The 24,653-nt window shown below is 45.5% G+C and overlaps 1 protein-coding gene across 1 annotated transcript; it reads left to right on the top strand.

Moving 5' to 3' along the window:
• The first annotated feature begins 6,292 nt into the window (after positions 1-6,292).
• On the top strand, positions 6,293-21,825 carry LOC128795090 (transmembrane protein 182-like). The gene is made up of 5 exons (XM_053955558.1): positions 6,293-6,445; positions 9,016-9,133; positions 11,073-11,171; positions 13,731-13,868; positions 20,659-21,825. Exons 1-5 carry the CDS (start codon positions 6,293-6,295, stop codon positions 20,886-20,888), a joined length of 738 nt encoding a protein of 245 aa, XP_053811533.1. The 3' UTR covers positions 20,889-21,825.
• The last annotated feature ends 2,828 nt before the right edge of the window (positions 21,826-24,653 follow it).

Raw genomic sequence — 24,653 nt, forward strand, 5'->3', positions numbered from 1 at the left:
GGCATTCACAGGCTCTTCCCCATGATATTTTTGGGCTCGCAGAATCAGTCGCCTGTGTGCAGAAATACTCCCTTAGGAGACCCCTGCATGGTACATTTGGGCTTTCATTTTAAATTAAAGGCACAAATTTGTGTGAATTTACTTTGCAATGATCCAAGATCACATTTTCTTCTGAAAAAAACCCTTTGTGGTGTCCTGGCATAAGATGAGGTGGTTCATGTTGACTTGAAGGTCACTCCATCACTGGAAATTCACTTTACTGCAAAGGGAAAAAAAAAAAAAGCTTTTAGCAATAGATGTATGTTTTACATGTGTATATACATATATGTACATATGCATTGATTTTAATATAGCTCATTGTCGTCTTCTGTTAATTGATTACAATTTTGGTTTGTTTTCTGGTTTAATCCATGTGCATGGGAGCCATGTGGGTTTGGCTGTACTTGGTTTAGAAAACAGCCCATCTTCAAGTATGTTGTAATACATGATGCAATCTAAGACATTTATGAATATGTTGCAGTGTTCTACATTTCTATTTCAATTAAACTCGCTGTGTTATAGGATCATCTCTGAGTTATTCTCTCCTTGCATCTTCAGCATGCTGCTGGTGACATCATCAGGAGCTGGGGACACTCAGGGGTGTCTCTGGGTGTCATTCCAGGCCGATCCTCTTGGACCAGCAGCTCCTTCAACCCTTGGCCAGTGATCCCAAGATCACGAGTGAGGAAAACAATTGTAACAAGGAAATAAAATCGGTGTTGTTGTTCATTGGTGAAAGCCTTTGCATACAAGGGAGAGAAGAAAATACTGAACATGAAGGTCCTCAGCTCTCTGGGGTTGGAATGTCCCTGTTCACGTGCAGTTTTATATCCTCAGGGTTTTAAATTTCTCCTTAAATACTGCTCAGTAAATAATCATAGAAGGATTTACTAAGGTGAGTAATTTTTATTCTATAGTGGGAGAGCAAATAGGAAATTAAATCAATTTGCTTGTCTAGGAGTTTTTAATCAAGGATGGAAACTGTGATTGACTAATTCTTGCTTGGATTTTGTTTGGGTTTTTTTGGCTCTTTTATTTTGGTTTTATGCTTTTGCATCTGACCTGTGTTATTTTTATCCAAAATACCTGGATACCATATTTGTCTTTCATCCATCCTTGTCATCTTTGTACAGCATGCATCATTTTTCTGGGCATCAGGCACTTAAATAAGGGACTTTTTCCAATTGAGACTCCCATCAGTTCTTTGCAATACCATTATGGGTTATCAGGGACCTTATTAAATGGTGGCTGTTTTGGTGGGGGTAGATTTCTTTGCAGTGCTGTTGTAGGCAACAGAAGTGGCTGGAACGATGCCAGAAAATTAAATGGAAATTTTATCTGATGTGGAAAAAATGGTTTAAAAAAAAAAAAAAACCTTGCATTATTTTTGAAATTGTACATTTTCATCTCAGTTCAGCACGAGGGACATTTCCATGCCAGGATCTCCCAGCTCCTGGCACTTCCAGAGGTTGCTGGCTCCAGGTATGCAGTGGCTGCAGAGGCTGCTCCAGCCCAGCCCCACATTCCCATGCTCAGGCATGGGTTCTTTTGTGGATCCCAGCCCATCATTCCCTTCCAGCCCCTCTTGGAGTGCTGGGTCCATCAATACCTCTCTGCTGCATGAACAATTTGCTTGGTCTTCAGAGAAGACAATATTCCCTGCAGGACATTTTTTCCCAGTGAGTCACTCTGCCCTAAATTTAACCTTCTGGATACTGTGGATTTTTTCTTAAAATTTCTTTACAAAATATAATAGCCTGGCTAAAGCCTTTATGAAGTATTTTCCAGTCACTTAGTAGCCAAGCCCTCTGACTAGTTTGTATTTCAGCCCAGAATACCTTTGATAATCTTTGCCAGTATCCAGTGTTGGTGGTCTTAAAATCCTACAACCGAGTGGAAAACTGTTAAGTGCTCAGGCTTCAGAGCATGCCTAATTAATTCTTTCCAGGGTTTTAGTCCTTTAAAAAGTGTTAAAAACATGGATTCAGTGTATCATTGAATATTGCATGGTTCTGTGGAAATAAATTGCATCAGTTTGATTCCTTTAGGAGTTCAGAGAGTTTTTGCTCTGTGCTTACTCTGGAAGTTTACAGGAGTCTGTGGAAAGTTCAGGTTAAAATGGGCAAAAGTTGTTAATGAGGGGGAGTAGCTCGATGGCAGAGCGAGAGCCCAAAAACCACATCAGAAAACTCTCTGCAAAGACATCAATCAGCTGCGTTTGAAAATCAGGCAAAATCTCCCCTGTACTCACAACTCCAAAAGCATTTCCTCATGTGAACTTCAGTATTTTTATTTTGAGCAGCAAACCACACTTGTGTTTATTTTATTTCACGATTGCTTAAGGAGATTATAATGACTTAATCCTGGAAAGGGCTGGCAGCGCTTGAGAAGCAGGTGAGGCAAATTTGAGCTTTTTTCTCTACTGACATCAAGTCCTGGAGGGGATTCAGCCTCAGAAGAACCATTAAGGATCTTTCAACATCCAGGCTTATGTGCTTCTTCCAAGAGACGTGGAGACGGGAGAGATGAAAACGGAGCATGTGATGGAGATGAACTGGAGATTATCATTTTAATGCAGAATTAAAGGGGCAAATGTCAACATGGGTATCTATTGCTCTCCCTTCCAGCACAGTTCAGACTGGGGGGTTGCTCTTTGTGAAACCATCGGGGACGTTGGTGGCTGTTCCAAGGTGAAGTTGGCGGTGCTGGGGTGCTCTTGTTGTGCTCTGCTTGGCTTTGCTGTCCTTGGTGTCTTCTTGTTCAGAGGTTTGGGGAGAAAAAGGTAAAAGAAGAGACTCAAGAGATACTCACTCACCTACCTAAGGGAACAGCACGTGGGACATCTTTTGGGGCAGGGCAGATCATAGAACCATGGAATCATTTAGTTTGGAAAAGCCCTTTAAAACCGTGGAGCCCAACCGTTCCCCCAGCACTGCCAGGGCCGCCTGACCTGTGTTCCCAAGTGCCACATTCACAGAGCTTTTACATCCCTCCAGGAATGGGGACTCCCTCCCTGTCCTGAACAGCCTATTCCAGGATTTCACCACCCAGGATCATCAGGCCACGCTCTAATAAAGAAAGGTCTGCAGATCTCCAAAGGGACTCAGTGAAATCTTCAAAGGCAGCCCTGGGAACTCATCTCTATCAAATTCCAAGAAATCCTCTGCTTTCCGCATGAGAGAGTGAAAATATGTTGATCTATCTACATAAAATGTAAATTTTTCTGTGAGGACGGATCAAACTGCAGGAAATAACAACACAGACTGTGCTGATGGAGTCTTTGATCAACTCAAAGGTAAAACACCCAATTCTGTGAAAAATCTGAGCTGACTTGCCCCAGCTCCTTGCTAGAATATGTATGTTTTGGAGAGTCACAATTTTGGTTTAAAAACTTAAGGGAAAACAAAAAAAAAAAAATCCTCAGGGTCAATTAGGAATTAATGAAATGCTCAGGATACAAGTTTCCTTTTCAACCACTGGAGTCCTGGACCTGCCCATGGTGGCACTATAATTTGACCTGTGTGGATAAGAGGATGCTGAAGGCAGATCCCTGCTGGCACCAGGAGAGGCAAGGGAAGAAAGGAAGGGCTGTTTTCCTTGGGAGTTAAATGGTATTTGTGTTACATGGTTAATTCACCCCCCTGGCTTTGGTGTGGCATTCCAGAGATCCCAACACGGGCTCCAAAGGACAAACATCATCATTACCACTTTCTACAGGCTGTGGGAGAGACCACATGGTCTCATTGCCCAGAAATCTTTTGGATCCTGAAGGTGATGAAGACGTGCTTGAGGCTGTGAGAAGAAATCACAGGATCATCCTGGAGTCACAGGATGGTTTGGGTTGGAAGGGACCTTAAAGGTGATCCAGTTCCAAACCCTGCCGTGGGCAAGGACACCTTTCACTGCACCAGGTTGCTCCAATCTCTGTCCAACATGTCTTTGAAAAGAAACACCTGTCAGGAGTGGGATTTCAGTGTGTGGAGAGACATTTCAACCTTGGGAACTCAATTCCTGTTCCACAGCCTCAGAATCTGGAGGATGTTTGACTGGGCACAAGGCATCCTGTGAAGAGCCAAGGCTGGGCACCAGCAGTGTTCTGCTTCAGCCACGCAGAAGTTTTGTGCCAGTGGGACCCAGAATTCCAGAGGACACTTCCAAATGGCAAACAGCACTAACTCGGGATGTGCAGTAGCACAAAAACAGCAGTGCCAAATACAGCTGGCTCAAAACACACCCAGAAATGTGGAAGTGTGCATTAATCCCTTTTTTTAAAATAAAAATACACAAGTGCCCACTTTGCATTTTAATTTCATGTAATTGCAGTGTGAGCTACAAAAAAAAATCCTCACTCCTGGTGTGCAAATCCTTGTTTTCACCCAGCTCCTCTGAGCGTTGCCAAAGCTCCCGTCAGTCATGTCCAGCTTTGAGGAGGAGATCACAAGAAGAGATGGCAACCAACTGTCATTGTCACTGCAGACAGTTTTAGCCAGGGTTGTGTGGTAGCTAAATGGCTGATGGGAATTTCACTAATTGATTATTTAGGTGATAGGTAAGTTGTGTTTTGTATTTAATCAGCCATTTTATGTTCACTACGAAGAGCAGCAGTGAAGCACCAGTGACTGGGAGATGGGTGAATTATTGCTGTTCAAAACTATGGAAAAATATACTGTGCTGAGGTGAGAAAGGGTAATTGGTGTAGGAATGGGATGAGTGGAGGTTTAGGGAGGGTTGATCACAACAACCTACATGGAAATACCTGGCAGTAGCTGGGAGTGTTTCCAGTGGAATGGCAGGGTTGTGGGATGGGCAGGGTGTGTTTATTCCTGCACAATCCCAGCTCTGTGGCTGAGTTTTAACCCTGAATGGTGGGTCAAAACTGCACCCTGTCTGCACCCTGTCCCAACTCTCCTTTCTCCCCGTGTCAGTGAAGATTCCAGTGGATCCTGGATCCTGTGGAATTCCTCATATGCTCACGGTCAGGTTAAACCAGGAACAACTCTGCTTATAGAAGCACAACAGAAGATTGAGAACATTCATCACACTGTATGCCTCAATAAGAAGTGTAGTCAAAGTTTTTCCCAGCTGTCTCCAGGTTCCCCAACCAGTTTGCAGTTGTTTTGAGATACCCATATGTTCACAGGTAACTTTAAATATTAAGTTGATTTGGAAATTAATTTGGCAAGACAAATTCCCATAGGATAGGGGAGTCAACATCATCACCCCCCTTGTTTAGAGCAGATCATGACTAAGGCTAAGGTTAGAAAATCAGAGCTTGATTTTTGACTGCAATTTAAATTTCTTCTCCCAGCCTCCTGGCATGCCACAGGAATATAGTTATTGCCCTACAGAAATGATAATTTTCCTAGTCTGGCATCCCATTCCTGGCAGTGATCTACAGCAGATGCTGCAGCAGAAGCCAAAAACATTAGGAAGCAAATGGCAGTGAAATTCCATGCAGGAATGTCCTTGCTCCCTGGAGACACTTCTCCCACAGCAGGCTGGGGGGTGGCAGGGGTATGGATCCACTTTTCCATGGTAGGAGGGAGAGCATCATTTACAGCTGCAGGACATCCCCGGTGTGTCCGTGTGTGCACCTGCTTGGATGCTCCTTGTCCAGCTCCACGTGGACCTGCCTGGTGCAAAGGTGGTGGTTGCAACCCTCCCAAGAGCACCGGGATATTTAAGATCTCCCAGTGTTTTAATGTTTTTCTTGCATCCCTGGGGTTACTTTCTGTAAAAGCCGCATCAGGGTTTTGCTCAGAGGAAGGAGGAGATGCAAATTCCAGAAGTCCCCATTTATGGGGACAGAGTGAGAGGTGTCACCACACTGGCTGAGGACACCACGGGCCCCACGGTGTGGGGAAGACCTTTGAGTCCACCTCTGCTCGCGTGTGCAGGGAGGGATGGGAATAACTCCCTGGGAATTCTGCACTCGTGACCCAGAGCCGTGTCCTGAGGGCTCCTGGCTGCGCTCCTCCGGCAGCAGCAGCCACGTGTCCCCTTGGATGGCTCCCTGCTCTGCCTCAGTAGCTGCTTCTCATGATCCTTAATGCCACAGCTGCTCACTCAGGCCAGGTCATCTGCTTTTATTAGTCCTGCCCCAGCACTCAGTGAAACTCACACCAGCCAGGAGATCGTTATCCACATCCAAAAATAGCATTCCTCTGGCCCCGCTCTTCCAGAGACCCGGGAAACTCGGGGGTTTTCCTCCTTTTCTGGTTTCCAGTTGTGCTGCTTTCCCCCCTGCTGCCCCATGAAGGCCGGAGCAGCCGCCCTGGCAGCCGGGATCCTCGGAGGCACCGGGGTTTTGCTCTTCCTCATCGCCTTTGGGACGGATTATTGGCTCCTGGCCACGGACACCTGCGGGGTCTTCGAGCATGGGAACAGCACTCTGAGCACCGGGGGGGTGAGCTCTGAAATCTTGTGCTTTGGAAGAACTTACCTAAATAATTTCAGATCTAAAAATTGGAAATCTGTGATAATATTTATGCTCAGTGAAAGTGACCCGGTAATGTAAAACGTCAGCCTGAGGTAAAACTTTAAATTCTTTAAAATCCAACCCAGCTTTTCCATAATATTGAGCATTTTGACTGGAGTAAATTGTGTCTAGGAAGAATTAAGACAGCACCTCTGTAATCTGGCAGATATGAACATTAGAGAATGAAAGGCAAAAATGTAAGAGCTTTAGTTGTTGACAGCCTTTCCCTCTAAAGACAAAAGATATCTCCTGATATTTGCCACTAAAAGATTTCTTCCTCTGTAGTTTCTTCATTTAAAACTAGTTCATGTTTAAAAGTGTGGGCCTTGGCAGTCACTTCCATCTGAAGTGATACAGCTGCAGCACAGACACCAAACTAAAGTGAACATCAGACACAGAGCAGAGCAGACGGGTTCCTGCCCATCCGACCAGTGGCCTGGATACCCTCAAAGTAAGATTTATATGGGATTTTAGTTAGCAGGAAATGTAATTTTCAAGGGACAGCTTGATATTTTAGTGCTAAGGGCTGGTGTCACTCGCTTATAGATCCCTCAAGTTGGATTTTTGCTGCACCTGCTGTTGTCTAACTCTTCAATGAAATAACAACCAGCTCAGTTCTTTGAGCCACCTACTCCCCCAAAATGTTTTTGTGCCAATCAGTGTGTGGTTTCCATTACAAAATGACAGGAAGATCCTCGTTGTGTGCAGACTTTTTGTTACTTCAAAGTTCAATCCAATTAGGTTTGATTTTTTTCCTGGTGCAGTGAGTCACCCTGGGTAGGCATCATGATGCCAGCAAGAAATATTTTTTGTTTCTTTCAGAATCCCATAATCAAATGTAGGGCACTGTTTGCTTGAGTCATGGTTCCAAATGACTTTCCTAACTAAAAAAAACCCCAACAAAATTATGATGGAAAAAATGCCTGGAGAAGTGAAACAGAAAACAGTGTCTTTAGTTTCAAGCAGCTCAGTAAAGCCTGGGGATGGCAGAGACAGTGCCACTTGCTTTTTGTGCACTTGGGAAGTGACAGTGTTAATTGTTCCACATTTTAGTTGTTTTTAAAAGTGGAGAGAGCAGAGGTGATGCACTGCATGACACAAATAAGCATCTCGAACATTTCAGAGACGCTCTTGGCCAAGTGTTGGGGAGCCTGACGCTGAGGCAGTGACTTCAAAAGCACCAGGCAGAAATAGGAACTGCTCTTACTCTTCCCTCTGAGCTATTTTATTTCCATTCCAGACACTGTTTCTATTATTTCTATTTCTGTTACTGGTTGTGGATAACAGGCTCTGTTTTTACCTTTCTTAAACTGTCAAATCCTGTCCCTTACAGATAAGGATGGGCTGAGTATCTGGCAAGCTCAGTGAAATGTGCTGTGGATGCACCAAGTCAGAGGCACCAGCTGAGGAAGTTTCAGGGCTGAGGAAGCTCTGAGGAAGTTTTAGGGCTGAATGTTCCCCTTGTCATAGTCAGGATTTTATCCTGAAAGTAAAAGGAGAATCAGGTTGGAGCTCTGGAAGCTGCTATGTGATACATAAAAACATCTAGGAGAGGGAAGCAGAAGATCTCTGGGGAGACCTCAGAGCCCCTTCCAGTGCCTAAAGGGGCTCCAGGAGAGCTGGAGAGGGACTGGGGACAAGGGATGGAGGGACAGGACACAGGGAATGGCTTCCCACTGCCGGAGAAATATTGGGGAGAAATTCTTCCCTGTCAGGCCCTGGCACAGGGTGCCCAGAGAAGCTGTGGCTGCCCCTGGAACCCTGGAAGTGCCCAAGGCCAGGCTGGACAGGGCTTGGAGCAACCTGGGATTGTGGAAGGGGTCCCTGCCCATGGCAGGGGTGGCACTGGATGGGCTTTAAGGTCCCTTCCCACCCAAACCTGTTAACCTGTGACAGGATAAGTACCTCTAGCACCTCCCTCTTGAGTCCCATCTCCTTTCTCTGGTTCACAGGGGCCACTCCTCTGTGGACATTCCCCATCCATCATAACACTTAATTTTGTCACAATCCTGTCTCCTTTACCAAACCGTGTGTGGGGAAGATAGAGCTGGTTTTGAGGATAATTTTAATAAGTTCTTCGGTAAATCTTCTACAACTGGACTTTGCAGTATTGTGCCTTCAGGAAAGACCAAAACCTTGTGCTCACAGGTCTGGTCTGGGGGTTCAGAAAGGTGTTTGAGGAGTAGAACACACCCAGAAGGCCCAGCTCCCTGGAATTCTCACCCAGCTCTGGCCAGCAGGGGTTTACAGACAGGAGAAAAGGAGGCAAATGGTTTGTGCAGGTCTGCGGGACAATTTGTTGTCAGAACATTTCGTAGCTGTGACACAGCAGAAAGTCAAGGACAGCAGCTCCTCCGTGTTCCCCGATCCCTCCAAGACTGACTCAAAAACCAAATGAAAACCCCACAAAAAATTAAATCAACATCTGTCTAAGCAAAGCATCCACTCTTTGTACCGTGATGTTCCCTGTTTCAGCCAGGACTTTCACTCCTCCCCAGGCTGAAACTCCAACAGAGGTCGGGAAGGAGATCCTCACTTTCCACCACGAGGGTTTCTTCTGGCGGTGCTGGTTCTTTGGCGAGGGCCACCCCGAGACCATCTGGACCTTCTGGTACAGTGAGTACAACGCCACCACTCCGTGTCCACAGCATTCCATCACAGTTCAATGGGAAACAAAACACAGGGAGTGCTCCCCGGGACGAGGAGCACAGTTTTTAGTTCATTTCTGTCATTCTCATCTTCTGTCAAAAGCAAAACTGGCTCACTCTTTTTGTGCCCTTTCTATGCTCATTTTTTGACTTGGATTTTGCTCTCAGAGGGCTGTTCACCGAAATGTTGCAACCTCATGAGGCCGTTTAATTGATCACCTACGAAGTTATGTGAAGTGGTGGCTTCCACCAGCAAGGAGAGCCCTTCCTTCCTCCCCCTCCCTCCCAATACCTCTTGATGTTTGTGCTCAGCAACGTTCTGTAAATATGAGCCCATGTCCTTCCCAGCACCGCTCTTCTGTCCCTGTTTTCTGCCTTCCAGGTGCTCAGCATTCCCAGCTCCCACTGCTTTCAGCACAGGGAATGCTGGAACTGCACGTTCATGGTGTCCCTGGGTGCTCAGGACCAGTGGTGCACCGTGGAAAGCCATTTTATTTTAAGTTCTCACCTTTCTTACTTTTTAAGATCGTTGAAATTACACTTGAGAATAGACAGAGAGGGATGCAAAATCCTTTATTTTTTGGAAAACGCATTCACTCTTCAAAATCAAATTGAAGGAAAGGGTGAAACTTATTCTGTGACCCTGGTTGGTGCCACCCTGGTGGCCCTCGTGCAGTGAAGGGTGGGCTCAGTGAACCAGGTGCTCCCACCAGAAATAGGAAAGGAATGAGAGCACACCAGGACACGCCTGGCACCAGCCCTGCTGGGGGCGACAACTCTCCAGTAGGATTTGGGATAAAACCTCCCAGATTTTAAATAATTCTGCAAAGGCTTTAAATGCCACAAAAACCTTGGCCCTGTGCCCACCGAGGCCTCGATGGAAGATGTTCCTGAGGTTGTGGCACAGCACAATCACCTCAGAGGGCACTTCCCTGCAAATAATGCAGGTTCCCACACTAAATTTACTCTGCAGTGATTAAAATTTCAAATGATTTCGCTGTCCCCCAACCCCTGACCTGTTTCCTGTAAAATCTTGCAGGAATACTTCCCGCCACTGCTCAACAATGGGAGGTTTTTCACACAGGAAATTTATGATAAAAAAGGACAGGCTTGAGACCGGGAGTTTGCTACTGAATTACATTATATGGAAATACATAATATAATTTTACCTGAAGTAAAGTGAGTCACTCTGATAACTGGCAAATTTTTTGCTACTTCTTTAGGTATTTATTATAATAGGATTGATCATGGCAAATTAATTTGCTGCTCTTGTGGATGTAATAATTAATTCAATAGGTATTCCATAGTCAATTTAGCATGAACTAATGTCCACCTATTATAAAGTGCTCCTTTGAGCTGGGGAACATATTTAAATAAGTGGCCAACCATTAATTAATTCATTTAACATTCATTCTATTACTGTTAATCATGATAAGCCTCAGTGGTATTAATATTGATGGGGCACTTCCATTCTAATTGTGCTTTTCCTTCTCACCAGCTGGAGGTCTTGCAAGTACCTTGTTCTGGTACCCAAGCATTTTGACCCTTCCAGGTGGTCAGGCACTTTCTCTGGAGGAAAACAGCAACAAGAATATCAACACTGACTTCAGTTGTTCCATCTTTCATGATTTTTGTCCACCTAAGTCTCCGGTTATGAAGATGAGAAGGTGTGCAAGAAGCAGTCTCAGATCCTCTGATATCTCCCCTCTTTCATAATTATTATTTCTATTTTTATTTTTCTCTCTAACCAAAATTTATTATCTTTCTTTCCTCCCCAGCCTTCTGATTTCACTGAGGGTTTTGCAGGTTTTGCACAACAGGACATCACTACATCAGCACTGTAACTGATTCTGCAGGAAATAAAATCAAACTGGGATTTAATTCTTCTTTTTCTTCATCTTTTCCAGCCAGCCAAGCCCACCCCAAGTTCTGCATGCATGGCTACCTCTTCCCCATGCCCATTGCTGTGGGACCTTTCCCCCATCCCTCCTATGACACAACTGCAGGTGAGTTTCTTTCCTTCTCCCCCAGCAGCTCCTTTTCCAAGGGATCAGGCAGAGATCTGGGATGCGTGTCAGCGCTGTGGTTCTCCTGTTCTAAATTCACATAGCCAAGACCTCTGGAAAGCTCCTTCACAAACCAGTCCTGCTGGGTTGGCTGCCCCAGGCACACACTGAGAGGTTCTCCCACGTTGTCTGCTCCAGCCTGGTGTGCTGGGGTGGGCTGAGCTCCCTCCCGGGGGGTCTCAGCACCTGCTCCTGTGAGCAAGGCAGGATAAATCCATTCTCTCCCATCTCCTCTGTCACTGGGAGGAGCTGGAGCCAGAGCACCCAAACCCAGCCTGAGTGCTGACTCGGTCCCAGAATCTGGTTTCCTGGGGTAGCTCAGGTGTTGGTTTGTTGCAAGACAAAATAAACAAGCCCTGGAAAATCAGTTGAAGACCAAATTGTTAGAAAATCCACATAAGTGACTGGCTTATTTTTAAAGCAATGAACACTATGCAGTTGGAGAGCCTCCTTTCAACTGGGTCCCTTTTTATTTATGTTTCTCTATATTTTCCAAGTTCTTTAATGGATCAGTTGCTGTTAGGAATTTTAATTTGCTAAATTGGTGGCAGCAGTTAGAATTAATTCAATGATCTTTTTTGAAATGAATTGATTTCTTTAAATAGTGTGCATCAGTCTGCCTTGCCTCCGGGGATGCAGGGCAGACATTCTGCACAAGCAAACATCTTGACCTTTTCCTTAGCCTTTAGTAGTACCTTTTTTTTTTTTTTTTTTTTTTTTTTTTTTTTTTTTTTTTTTTTTTGTTTTATTATTTTTTTTTCTATGAGAAATTAATTAAAAAAAAAAGAATATTGTCAGTAGGAACATGTGAGGAAGGGCAGCCCGTTTCTTTGGCTGTGCAGAATTCCTGCCCCGGGGAACGCTCCGTGGTGTCGATGGGTCCGAGGGACCTGTGGAGGGAGGAGGAGGAGCTGGTGCAGGATGCGCAGCGAGCACTCGGGATAAGCAGCGGGATTTGTTTCTGCTTGGGAGAGACGTGCACAGCGCCCCGGTTCTGAATGACCCTGCCCATAAGCACACACACGCTATTTTTTCCATCCTAATAAAGGGCGCTGGGGGCATCTGTCCCTGCCTGTCAGCCCCGGCTGTGAAAGCCTCCCCTGGCGCAGCCCCGGCACCATCTCCGCATTCTCCCAGCTCTTTTCTGTCCTTCCTGGTTCTGTGGAGGTGCGGGGGATGTGGGGGCTGCACCCCGGGGCTCTGCCTGTCCCCGTCACCTCGGGGGACCTGGGGGTGCCTCAGCCTCCACATTTTGGGCAGGGGCAGCACCGGGCTCCTCCCCTGCCTCAATCCCCTGCAAAGCCCTCGCGGGGAGCGGCCACTTTTAACACCCTTTTCTTTCTGGCCAGCCCGTCCTCATTTGCAAAGGCTGACAAAACAGGAGGCTGTCCAAGGAGAGCGGTCCTCCAGCTATTACCTGCTCCAGAGATAATTCTGCCTTATCTGCATCCTCTTAGGCTCCCTGAGAGAAACGGGTGACGGGAGGTTAAACATGAAAATTAATTCTGTGGTTTTGGAGAGTTCAAGATACTTATCTCTACCTAAGTGGCTCTCCTGACAAAATGGTTTCAAATGAGGAAAACGCATCTTCTCTGTATCATTTTTCTTTCAAGTGTGAATCATTTCAGCACTACCCACTTGCTCGTGCTCGGCTTAAGTCGAGCTGGAGCTTCTGGAAAACCTCTGGCAGGGTGAGGTGTGGTGGTCCAAGGGATCAGATAAATCAGGGGATGGGGAGCAGGGTATCAGAGGGTCTCTGCTGGAGGACCACTACCTTTGGACAAGGTTTATGGCAGTGTCTGCAAAGCACTTGGCTGCTGGGAGACTTGAATTAGTGGGCTACATCCCATCCTGTCCCATCTGGTGGGATGTGATGGACCAAGCTTGCTCAGCTCTGCCTGGGGTGGTTGTACGAAGTCATAGCCAAACCCCAAATTCCTTGGATGGACAGACAGCTGCTCTCTGGCCCCATTCTCTTTCCCAGAGTCTAACAAGGCCATTAATGGGGGAGCTCATGAGCTCCTGTTTTCCCTGCAGTCCTGCTAGCAAACACTGCTTTTATTTTAAACCAGGAGCCTGGCACCTTCCTGAAGTGTTAATTAAAGTGGAACAAAGCTGTGGTCTGAATCCACCTCTCCAAATTTTGCTATTTTCTTTCCTTTCTTGCCAAGCTTTTCCAACCTTCCCCAGCACAGTTAAGAGCAGTGTCCTTTCCTCCCACCCTTTTTTTTTTGGTGTGCTTCCCTGGCAAACCTTCCCAACCCTTTGGCCTCATTCCAGTCCCATTCTGTAGGGCATGACATTCCCCCTGAACCCGTGGCTGTTCCAGGTGCTCTGGCAAAGCCAGAGCCTCAGCTCTGCCTGACACAGCAGCGTCACAGGTTGTTGTTTTTACTGTTGCTAAAGCAGGAGTTAAACATGGCATCATTAAGAAAAATATTTCTGAGGTTGAGATTTCCCTCTTTCCCTCTCCTTTCACTGCCTTTGCTCCTGTTGCAGTGTACAGAGGTTTTTGGACGGCGTTCATCCTGCTGGCCGTGGCCGCCGGGCTCGTCGGGGGGCTCCTGCTGGTGTGTGGGGTCCCCTTCTCCAGCCCCCACTCCTACAAAGTTGGGGGAGGATTCCTGCTGCTCTCAGGTGAGGGGGCATGGCTGGGGCAGGGTGGCTTTGGAATGGGGGCAGGTGGGGATGAAGTGCTGCCGTGGGAGATGGGGCTCTGATGGGAGCAGCAAATGATTATTTCCCTCTTCCCCACTGGAATTAAACCCCTGGGAGCTCTGAGCATCCTGGTCCAGTGGAAGGTGTTCCTGTCCGTGGCCTTTATGGTCTTTAAGACCTCCTTTGGTCCTCTTCCAACCCAAACCATTCTCTCCTCATGATTCTCTGCTCAGCCAGGCTTTAGCAAGATAGTCCTTAGTCCTAGCAAAGCTGGACTTTTGATTTTTGAAAATCACTTTGTTTTTACTGCTCCTGTGTGCAACCCTTTTATTTCAGTAAAGCCTGCAGGTGTGTTAAGTCTGGGCAGCATCAGCCCTGCTCAGTTCCCCAAAGTCAGGCTTTGCATTTGGGCTGCTCCTCTGCTGTTAGCTTTGACAGAGCTGGAAAGCCACAGAGTGATGAAAGGCAAACCCCATGATCCAAAATGGGAGGGCTGGCTTAAGGAGACCTGAAAAGATGAAACGATGTCACTGCAGGAAAATGAATTAAAAATAGGCATTTATTCATTTTTCCCACTGCTGTTACCAATGATTCCACTGAATTATCACTTGGGCTTTTTCCTTTTCTGTATTTGAGAGGAATAACTGGCTTCAATATTAGAAAGACTTGATTTATACCAGTGACTCAAACTCAGAAAAAAGCTCTTTTATGACTCAAGCAGCCACAGGCTGGAGCTCAGTTGAGCTGTGCCAAGTGAAGAACTTTGTAATGAAATCAGGTCTTTCTCTGAGAAACCACTGCTTAATTGCAGTGAATTAGTGGGCTACATCCCATCCTGTTCCATCTGCTGGGATGTGATGGATCCTTCACCAGCTCCTGCTTCCTCATAGCAAACAATAGTGAAAATATTTAACAAGAAAGGTTCTGACATTGACCCATGTCCCCAGCTGCCACATCTACACAACTTTTAAATTCCTCCAAGGATGGTCATTCTACCCCTGCCCTGGGCAGCCTGTGACAGAGATGGACAATGCTTTCCATGAAGAAATTCCTGCTGATGTCCAACCTGAGCCTCCCCTGGCCCAGCCTGAGGCCGTTCCCTCTCCTCCTGTCCCTGTTCCTGGGAGCAGAGCCCGACCCCCGGGCTGTCCCCTCCTGTCAGGAGCTGTGCAGAGCCACAAGGTCCCCCCTGAGCCTCCTTTTCTCCAGGCTGAGCCCCTTTCCAGCTCCCTCAGCCCCTTCCCAGCTCCGGTCCCTTCCCTGGACTCTCTCCAGTCCCTCTCTGTCCCTCTGGTCATGAGGGTCCCCGAGCTGCCCCCAGCACCGGAGGTGCCCCAGCAGTGCCAGCACAGGGGACAGCACTGCCCTGGTCCCTGGACACCATTCCTGACCCAAGCCAGTGCCACTGGCCTCTTGCCCACCTGGGCACCTCTGGGTTCATGTCCAGCTGCTGGCATCAGCACCCCTTGGGTCTTTTCCACCAACAGATTCCCAGCTATGCTGCCCCAAGCCTGTAGTTTTCCATGGGGTTGTTGTGGTCCCATAATGGATAATAACCCAAGGGCTGTACCAGGGCAGGAAGCTTTCTCTTCCCATCTGTAGTCCAGGCTCCCAGGAGGCAGCAGACATCCCTGAGGAGTGTATCCAGCCTGTACATTGGGCAGAAATGTCACAGAAATATCACTGAAAAGGATGCCGAGTAAGACTCAACTGTCTTCCTTTTTTTTTCCTTTTTCCTCATTGTTTTTCTACGTTATTTGACTATTCCTTGATTAAAAGGCTGGGGCTTCGAATGTGACACTTTTTGGAAGAGCTGATTATGCATCACATAAACCTCTTGGCATTAGACAAAGATGCTGCCGTTAAAATTGAAGTTTGTATTAATGCAGCTTCAATCTGAACAGCAATCATTGTTATTAACAGTCATTCAGGGGAATGAGTTCAGCTGGAAGACACTGCCTACTATATTTTCCACTCAAATGATAGCAGAAGGATTCAATGTGTTTTTTAGCAAAGTTTCCTTAGTGTTTCAACTGATCCTTTTATTCAGGGGGGCTTATCCTGATCTCAGACCTCTGGATCCTGCTTGGCCCTGGCTTCTGGATGGATTTGGGTTGCATCCCTCCATGGTTATTTTCTCGTTATCCCTTCTAAAAATATTTTGCATAATTGCACTAAGCAGTAGGAACAATGGATTTAACACAGGCTCAAGTCCCCAGCCATCCCTTTCCTTCGGGATGTGCAGGGATGATGCAGGAGAAAGCGCCTCTTGTCTTCTAATCATGGCCTGCGGGTCAGTGTTAATTAACCTCCCTTGCAGAAAGGATCTCTCCTTGAGGAAGTGTGAAAAAGCTGGCAGTCTGCAGAGTGGGAGTGTGGTCTGGCAGTGGGAATGGGAGATGGAGCACCAGGACTGCGGGATGTCCCGGCCTCGCAGGGAATCCTTCACCAGCAGCTTTGTTCTGCCCACCACCGCCCTACTTTTGGGAGACGTAAAATGATGTCACTTTTCCCAACAAAAGGCTCGAAAGACACTGCTGGTGCAAATGCATTCCCAGACATTTATGGATGACCAGCCTGAGGAGGGCTGTGTGTCCATCTGTGAGGTGAGGATTGTTATGGCTCAGCTGGATCCCTTTGGATTTCACCCTGAGATGCCTTTTATCTTCTGTACATTCCAGAGGCAAATCTGACTGTGCCAGCTCCAATAACCAATGGACTGCTCTGGGAGGTGCTTCTGAGAGCCATTCCACAGCACTGGAGCCATTTCTCTGGATTTCCTCCACTGGGTGACTCTGGAAAGAGCCAAAGCCAATCTGACATTTGCAAAGGTGTTGCCTTTGCAGCTGAGGCCATTTTCTGAGCGCTTTTCCTTGCCAGCCTTCTCCCAAAAGCACCTGGAATACATGAGCCAAGAGCCAGTGTGCTGCTTTCCTCTCAGCAGTTGCTGCCTTGGAATGAGCTTCAGTGCTTCCAAGGGGTGGCAGATCCTGCCTGGTGCCCGATTGTCCCTTTGTTTCAGTAGTCAGAGGTTGGTTAATTGTCACTACAATGTCACCAAGAGGGCTGGGCGAGCTCTGTGCTGCAGCTTCTGGAAGCTCTTTGGGTTGCTGAGACAACTTTCCTTCATTTTGTCCTTCATTTTTTCCTACCTTGTGCTCCTCGGTTTTCTTTTCCTTTGGGCATTTTAGAGACCAAACTTAGCAGTGCAGCACCCTGGCACAGGTTGCCCAAAGAGGCTGTGAATGCCCCATCCCTGGAGGTGTTCCAGGCCAGGTTGGATGGGGCTTGGAGCAACCTGGGATGGTGGGACACATCCCTGCCCATGGTGGGACCAACAAAAAGGGCAGATTATCTGCTCCTGTGAGTTAAAGTGCTGGATTTTTTGCTCAGATTCTGCTTCCCAAATGGAGCAGCTCCACTTTGGCAGTCTCAGGCTCCCCACGTGCAGTGAAGGCTGACAGTTATGGAAGGGCAGCTGAAGGTCACCCCTCCATTTCGCTGTTATTAACATCCTTAAGAGGCAACGAGTGAGAGAGGAGAACGAGTCAAAGTTCATTATTCTCCTAATTAGCAGATTACACAAAAATTCAGTAGCTTCCCCAGAATAAGAGTTAAAGATTGAGTTCACTCACCTGTCCCCACAATTAGCAGCTATAAAGGTGTCACAAGGAAATAAAGTGAGAGAAAGGAAAAGCTCTCCTTCCATTTGCCCACACAGAAGACGCAGCTCCGCTGGGAGAGGGGGATGGAGCTCCAGGCTCCCGGATCTGCAGCGCACAAAGGAGACAAAGATTTAATACCCCACTGCAATTTTCTGGCAATTAGCCCCTCCCCAGAAGATGCCATTGACCTCATCAGTCTGGAGATGGAGTTTTGCAGTTAATTTTTCCCAGTACCATCCTAATGAAGAGAGGCAAAGAGGGAGAAGGAGGCAAGGAAAGGGATCACTCAGGTAATTTTCCAGTGGAGAAAGCACAGGGATGCTGAGAGGAGCATGGGGATGAGGTTTGATCAGGTCTTCACTTACTCAAACCCAATACACACCCTGTGTCTCAGGTGTGGGTGCCAATGCCAGTGTCATGTTTTGGACAGAAAATTACATTTTTTTCAGTTTTTCATTTTGCTGCCCAAAGCAGGAAGGAATCTGTGTCTCGACATCCAAAGCTGGCAGGAAACAAAGATGGCTTTCTGCTGTGTCCAACACTAAAAGCCCCAGAAAGGAGGGGGTAAAGTGAAACCTGTTCAACAGATGAAAAATCCCAAATACAACAGCATTTTAAAACAAAAATGCCAAACACTTTAGTAATATAGGAGTGAAGCATCCTGATTTTCTCATGATGAAGAGGCTGCTGATGACTGTAAGTGTGACAAATTTTAGGCAGGTTCAGGTGCTTTTGTGATTGCTCCAAACAAGCATTTCTGGCTGAGCAGATTTTGGTGAGCTGCCCTTCCTGAGCTCCCACTATCCTTTGGCTCCACCTGCCCTTCTGATTTTCTCTTCCCACCGAGGACATCGTGTAAATCCCAGGGATTCTTCATCACTCAGCTGTAATTATTCCAGGGAAGAAGGCTGCTTGCTTTACATATCCTTGTCATTTGCCCAGAGTGTGAAAACATTCTTAATTTAGATGCCATGGCCATGCCATCACCTCCAGTACCTGTTTAATAATAAATCCTTCCATGCCAAGGCCTGGAGCTTCCCCTGAGGCCAGAGGAGGGACCAATTCCCATTCCTTATCTCCTGAAGATGCTGGGGATGGTGCCACCCACACCTGGGACTTCCCACACCCTTCTCTGACAGAACTGGAAGGTTTTGATCTGATTACTTCAAAAAAAAAAAAAGGAAACTTAGGCCATAGAAATTGTGCTGGGAGAAATCAAGACAGAATTCCTGGTTATTTAAAGCAAAATTCCAAAGTACATTTCCATACCCACGTTCTCTGTCCCACCGGGGCTGCGCTTTCATTTGCGTCTCTTACGGTAGGTATTATAAGTTAATGAAATAGAAATTGATCTTTAAAGGAGCACTTTTCAAGGTTCAGTTGCTATCTAATTAATTTAATTTTAAATTACATCAGTAATAAAGACTTAATTGCCTTCTTATCAATACATTGTATTTTGTAAAGGACATGCGACTATTTGAACACACCATCGCTTTCTTATAGGAGAATAATTGGTATTTTAAGCATACAACTATCATAGTAAGTGTAAAATATTTATTTGTGCACTTAATTTCAAGTGGTATCAAAACCTCAATGAACATGCAAATGCTCCAGCAGCTGCTGTTTAACTCCTTGCCTGCCTCTCCAGGAAAAACAAGGACTCCTCCACGTCAGGGAGAATGGCTGGAATTTCAGTATGGGGTGATGTAAAGAATATTTGTATGGCTACACCAATTTTTGATTGTTAAGATTGCATCTTTTTAGGGCATGGGAGGCAGTTTAGTAAATGTGACAGCTTAGGGCGGGGAACTGCAACTTCTGTCTCCCTCCTAGTGAGGACTTTGAAGCCTCTTACCTTCATGTGAGTCTTATTTTTGGCTCTGAGATGTTTTTATAGCCTTTATAAACAGAATCACAGTAAAACACGGACGTGTTTTCTCTGACTGAAGATTCAGTAACCTCCCTAAGCAGATAAATCAGCGACAGTCTTTACTCCTTTCCTTTCCTTAGCACAAGAGCTGGATTTTGGTGTGTAGTGGCTGCCAGGAAGAATAATTAAATACACCACAACTACCTTTGATTTAAAAATGGCAAGGGGAGAAATTAAATCTTGCAGAAGCCACAACACATCCACAGAACTGTGTAGTAACTTGTCAACTAAATTAATTTCAAGCAGTTCACTTCAACCATAAAAATAATATAAGCTGTGATATATTTCTTTCATATGTGTGTCTGTGTGTATATCTATATGTTATACAGCACCATTTAAAAATAGCAGCTTCTACCTGTGAAGTAGCAAGATCAGATATTTCTGAACTGCTTTCAGACCTGTCATCACACCATCACTATTCAGCTTTAATAGATGTTGAGTTTAAAATGCACCACAGAAATATATATATTTTTAAAGATACACAGTAAATGAGATTTGGGCCACTCTAATTTTTGTCATCTGCTTCCAGCTTCATGGCATTAGCTGCTGTAATAATTCTTGTTATTATTCTGGTATTTAGTAGCCCATCTAAGATGAATATCTCATGGCTGTGTGCCTTTCCCACCCCATAATGTGCTGGCCCTGCAGGCTCTGCTGGCTCGGGGGGTGGCAGTGCCAGAATTTCTCCATCAGCACCAGGATTTATCATGGCATCTTTGTGTTCCTGGTGGGGGTTGGCTATGACACTGCTTGCAAGGGTAGATACAAAAAAAACGGAAGAAGTAAGTTTTGGTGCCTCCTCATTCATCTCTGAGAAATTAAAAGTGAAAAAGGTGAAACATCCCACCTTTGAGAGAGGAAGGCAGGTCCCTGCTGGGAACATCAGCCCTGCTCTGGTGGTTTCTCCGTGGTCTCTCCTGCCGAAGCAGGAGTGCAGAAGTGCTGGTGGTCCAAGCACGAGGTGTCAGAGGGCAGGGACTGGTCACTGGTGTGGGGCTCTCCCATTGCCAGTGGCCTCATCTTCCACAGGAATCTGCAGAGCAACGTCAGGAGCAACAATTCTGCCACACGAAGCTTTGATGCAGAGCACCGATGAGAAGCTGTTGTGATCTTTTCTCACCTTTGTTCCTGTACTTCCTGCACAGGCAATAACTCATTTTGTCTCTCTTCCCAGGAGGTTTGTTTCTCCTGCTCGTGTTTCTCTTTGTGATGTGGAAGGAGTTTGCAGCTGACTTTCAGAAGTACATCCTCCTGGAGAGGAGCGAGAGGTGCCTGGATGATGTCCCCGTGCACGTCTACTACGGGTGGTCCTTCATGTTCGCCGCCGCCGGCGTGCCCCTGGTGTTACTCTCTGGACTCCTCTTCTTCCTGGTGGGCAGAGACATTATGGATTCCCTGCAGTAAGACAAATGTGGAAAAGGCTTTGAGAAAATTGGTGATGCTCCTTGTAAAGAAACACACCCAAGTTTTGAGGGCTTGATCATTTTTGTAGCTCTAATTGTCGGGATAGGTTACACTCAGTCTCATGGGGAGGCAGGGGTGGAGCACTGAGCATCCACAGAATCCCAGGATGGTTTGGGTTGGAAGGGACCTTAAAACCCATCCTGTTCCACCCCCTGCCATGGACAGGGACACCTTCTCCTATCCCACGTTGCTCCAAGCCCCACCCAACCTGGCTTTGGACACTTCCAGGGATGGGGCAGCCACAGCTTCTCTGGGCAGCCTGTGCCAGGGCCTCCCCACCCTCACAGCCAGGAATTCCTTCCCAATATCCCATCCATCCCTGCCCTCTGCCAGTGGGAGCCATTCCCTGTGTCCTGTCCCTCCATCCCTTGTCCCAAGTCCCTCTCCAGCTCTCCTGGAGCCCCTTTAGGCACTGGAAGGTTTCCCTGGAGCTTTCTCTTCTCCAGGTAAACACCCCCAGCTCTCCCAGCCTGGCTCCGGCCAGTGTCCATCCCAAACCAGCCCCAGCTGAACATCCAGCTCCAGCCTTTTTCCACTTTGGAGATGTTTCAGCACGTTGGTGGGGTTTGCACCAGTTTTTTTTTCCGCAGCCCAAGGGAAAGCAGCTCTCTGTCAGCAGAGCTCCACATCCATATTCAGCAGAGCTGGAGTTTTACAGCATTCCCAGCATCCTGGTTTCTTGTAAAAGGAAATCGAATCTGGCTGCGATGGTGCAAGCAATAATGTCTATTTCTAAAAAGCAATTAAGGATGATTTTTTTTTCTTAGCTGGCTCTAATTGACGTCAAAGGACAACCATTTTAATGGGATGTCGGGAAACATGAGAAACTCTTTTCTTCCTTAAAAGCCCTGTTTCTGAAGATACAAATGTACCTGGACTTAACCTAACTTTCAATAAGGGAATAAACCAATTTCTGTGGCTTGAAACATAACATGAATTAATTAGTATTTCTTTACAGCAATGCTTTACTGTGCATTTAATATTTTCCCTGGGTGCAGTTTTGTGGGAATTTCCAACCCAAAAACTGACAGGTGATCCTGGATGAGGGAAAAGGAGGGGGGACAATAGCATGATATTGTGATATCACCTTAGGCTGTGCCAGTGCCCCATCAGTTCTTCAAGTGGCAATTTCTCACTATAAATTTGTTTTGAATAATTTTTGTCATTGCTCTGAATTGAATATTTTCCCTGGACACAGCTTAAGGAAGTTTCTCAGCCCAAAAACTGAATGATGGTGGGAGCTGGAGGAACGGGAGTGGGGACAATAGCACTGCTAGTTTTTTTGGCTTTGTTTTGATCAGCCCTGTCAGGCAGCTCAGCTGGGATCTTGTTGTATTCTATGGACACCTTACAAGAGTCAGATCCAAAAATACAAATTATATAACATTTAAATATAAATATATATTTAAATTCTTCTAGTCATCCAGGCTGATGTGGCAGTGACCCTACAAAGAGCAATCACCTCCTCATTCTCCACCAAACTATCCGGCTACTGGAGGTGAAATAATTTGTCCTGAGTATGCAGAGGTTTGTAAAGACACTTGAGAAATGACAAAGATTTGATCTTGTTGTGTTTTTTGGGCTGGAGCGTGGTGCTTTGAAGTAGTTTGTTGGGTCCTTGTTTGCCGAGCTCATTTGCATAAATTTTAAATCAAACTTCTCAAAACGCGCCGTTCTTGTGGATGTCAGAGTTTGTGCTCAACTCACATCTCCCCAGCTTTATGTCACACTATTGACTCAGTGCAGTTAATTAATAATGGAATGTAAATCTCTGCTAGGAAGCACTGAAGATTGTTGGCAGTGTAAAAATGTTTGTTAATGCTCTTCCTAAAATATTATTCAAGTCTGGCGTTGCTTTCCTTTCGGAGCAAGTTCTAATTATTCTTTTACAAGATTCATGGCATACACAGAGTGAGGAATTGTAATTCCCCCATGTAAAGATTAGTTCTTTCATATGAATAACAGGCTTGGGCTACAGTGCTTAAGCAATATCCACACTGTTTTCCCTTAATAGAAATTTTGTTTGAATAGAATTGGGATGTGCAGGTAAAAATCATGGTTTCTTCCCCAGTGAATGGGTGTTTCATGACATTCCCAAATACACAGAGATTTTAGTGTTTTATTTGGCCATTCTAAACTGTTTTTTCACTTCCTGATTCTCCTTGGGTTATGCTTGTTCCACATCAGTTCTTCAAGGGATAATTTCTCACTATAAATTCCCTTTGAATAATTTTTGTCATTTAATTATCTATTCAATGTGGAGATGAACACTTATGGTCACAAAGAATAAAAGTATACAATCTAGGAGCAGAAGAGGTCAAGATTTACAGTCACTTGCTTTTCACTGATCCCATAAAACAATCCAAGCATGCAGAAATGATGATCCCATAAGAGACACCAGGGCAGAAGAATGAGAATGCAGCAAGAAATCCATCAGACTTATTGATATCTGTGAAGATGAGGATCCCTGAAGTTGTGAATATAGAAGTGAGTTTTATATTATAGAATGAAATATTTATTAACTTTCTCCATCTGTTCTTTAAAAAATTTAGTTTAATGTCATCAAGGCATTTATGGAATACATTTAGCTTAATCATGCATTCATGCCTTAGGGAGTAAAGCATCCCTGGAGACTTGCTCTTTCTGGATCAGCTCTAGAACAAGCAATAGTTTAAAATTCCATCATTCTTTGGAAATAAACCACATGGCTTTGAATCATTCTTGAACAGAGGGTGTTTTATTTTAAATGTGTGGTATTGAGCACATCCAGTTGTTGTCTGGTATTGAGTTTTGGGTAACCTCATCAAATCCCTGGATGTCCCACAGGTTTGGAAAATCTCCCAATATTAGATATATATCTAATAGTAACAACAATAAGAAAGAGTGAGATTGTAGAGTTGCATAATTAAAGCAATTAACTCTTTCATTAAAATTCCATGTTTATTGCCAGCACAAGGCCAAATACATAATTTTGGTGGATTAAAGACTCCAATTCCTTTGTTCTCAAGTTTCTCATGGCAAGTATAACTCAAGCAGACAAAATTTGCTGTGAGAGTCATCACTTCTGTAGGAGAAATTTTAAAAAAAAAGGAACTCATGGGCTCAGTGGTAGAGTTGGAAATTGCAGAAACCACGTTCGCTTTCATCTGTTGAATGTGAAGTTTGATGAAAGGATATTATAGAGTAGTGACAAGGACCTAATTCTGATCCAAGTTTTGTCATTGTAAATCATGAGTAATTCCAAAGACTGCAGCAGACCCTTATCACTGCTAAACATCTGTAAGTCAGATCAGAACCGGGACTAATAAATACATTCAAAATGCATAATTAAAGCAGTGATTTCACATCACTCTGATGAATTTTAGTCAAGGATTTCTTCAAGGATGCTTTTCTCACATTAGCATTTGATGTTAGTAAGCAATGAATAATTCCATTTTTTCTTTCCAACATCTGGGACACTTCCTGCTTTATTTGCTACTTACTGAGCACTCTGCAGGAAATATTAATGAATCCTGGGTGTTGAAACATGGGCCCTGTGGATCGTGCTCAGGAGGCAACCTTACGTAGGAGAGGTGTCTTGAGATTAAGAGCTTGATTTTGGTGAAAGATACTGGGAGATTTGCCAAACCTGAGGGAAATACAGGGATTTGGGGAGGTCACCCAAAAGTCCCTGTAGCAACTTCTTTCATGCCATGGCGCTCTTCC

This window comes from Vidua chalybeata, chromosome 14 (assembly GCF_026979565.1).
Source record: "Vidua chalybeata isolate OUT-0048 chromosome 14, bVidCha1 merged haplotype, whole genome shotgun sequence".
NCBI classification, from domain to species: Eukaryota; Metazoa; Chordata; class Aves; order Passeriformes; family Viduidae; genus Vidua; species Vidua chalybeata.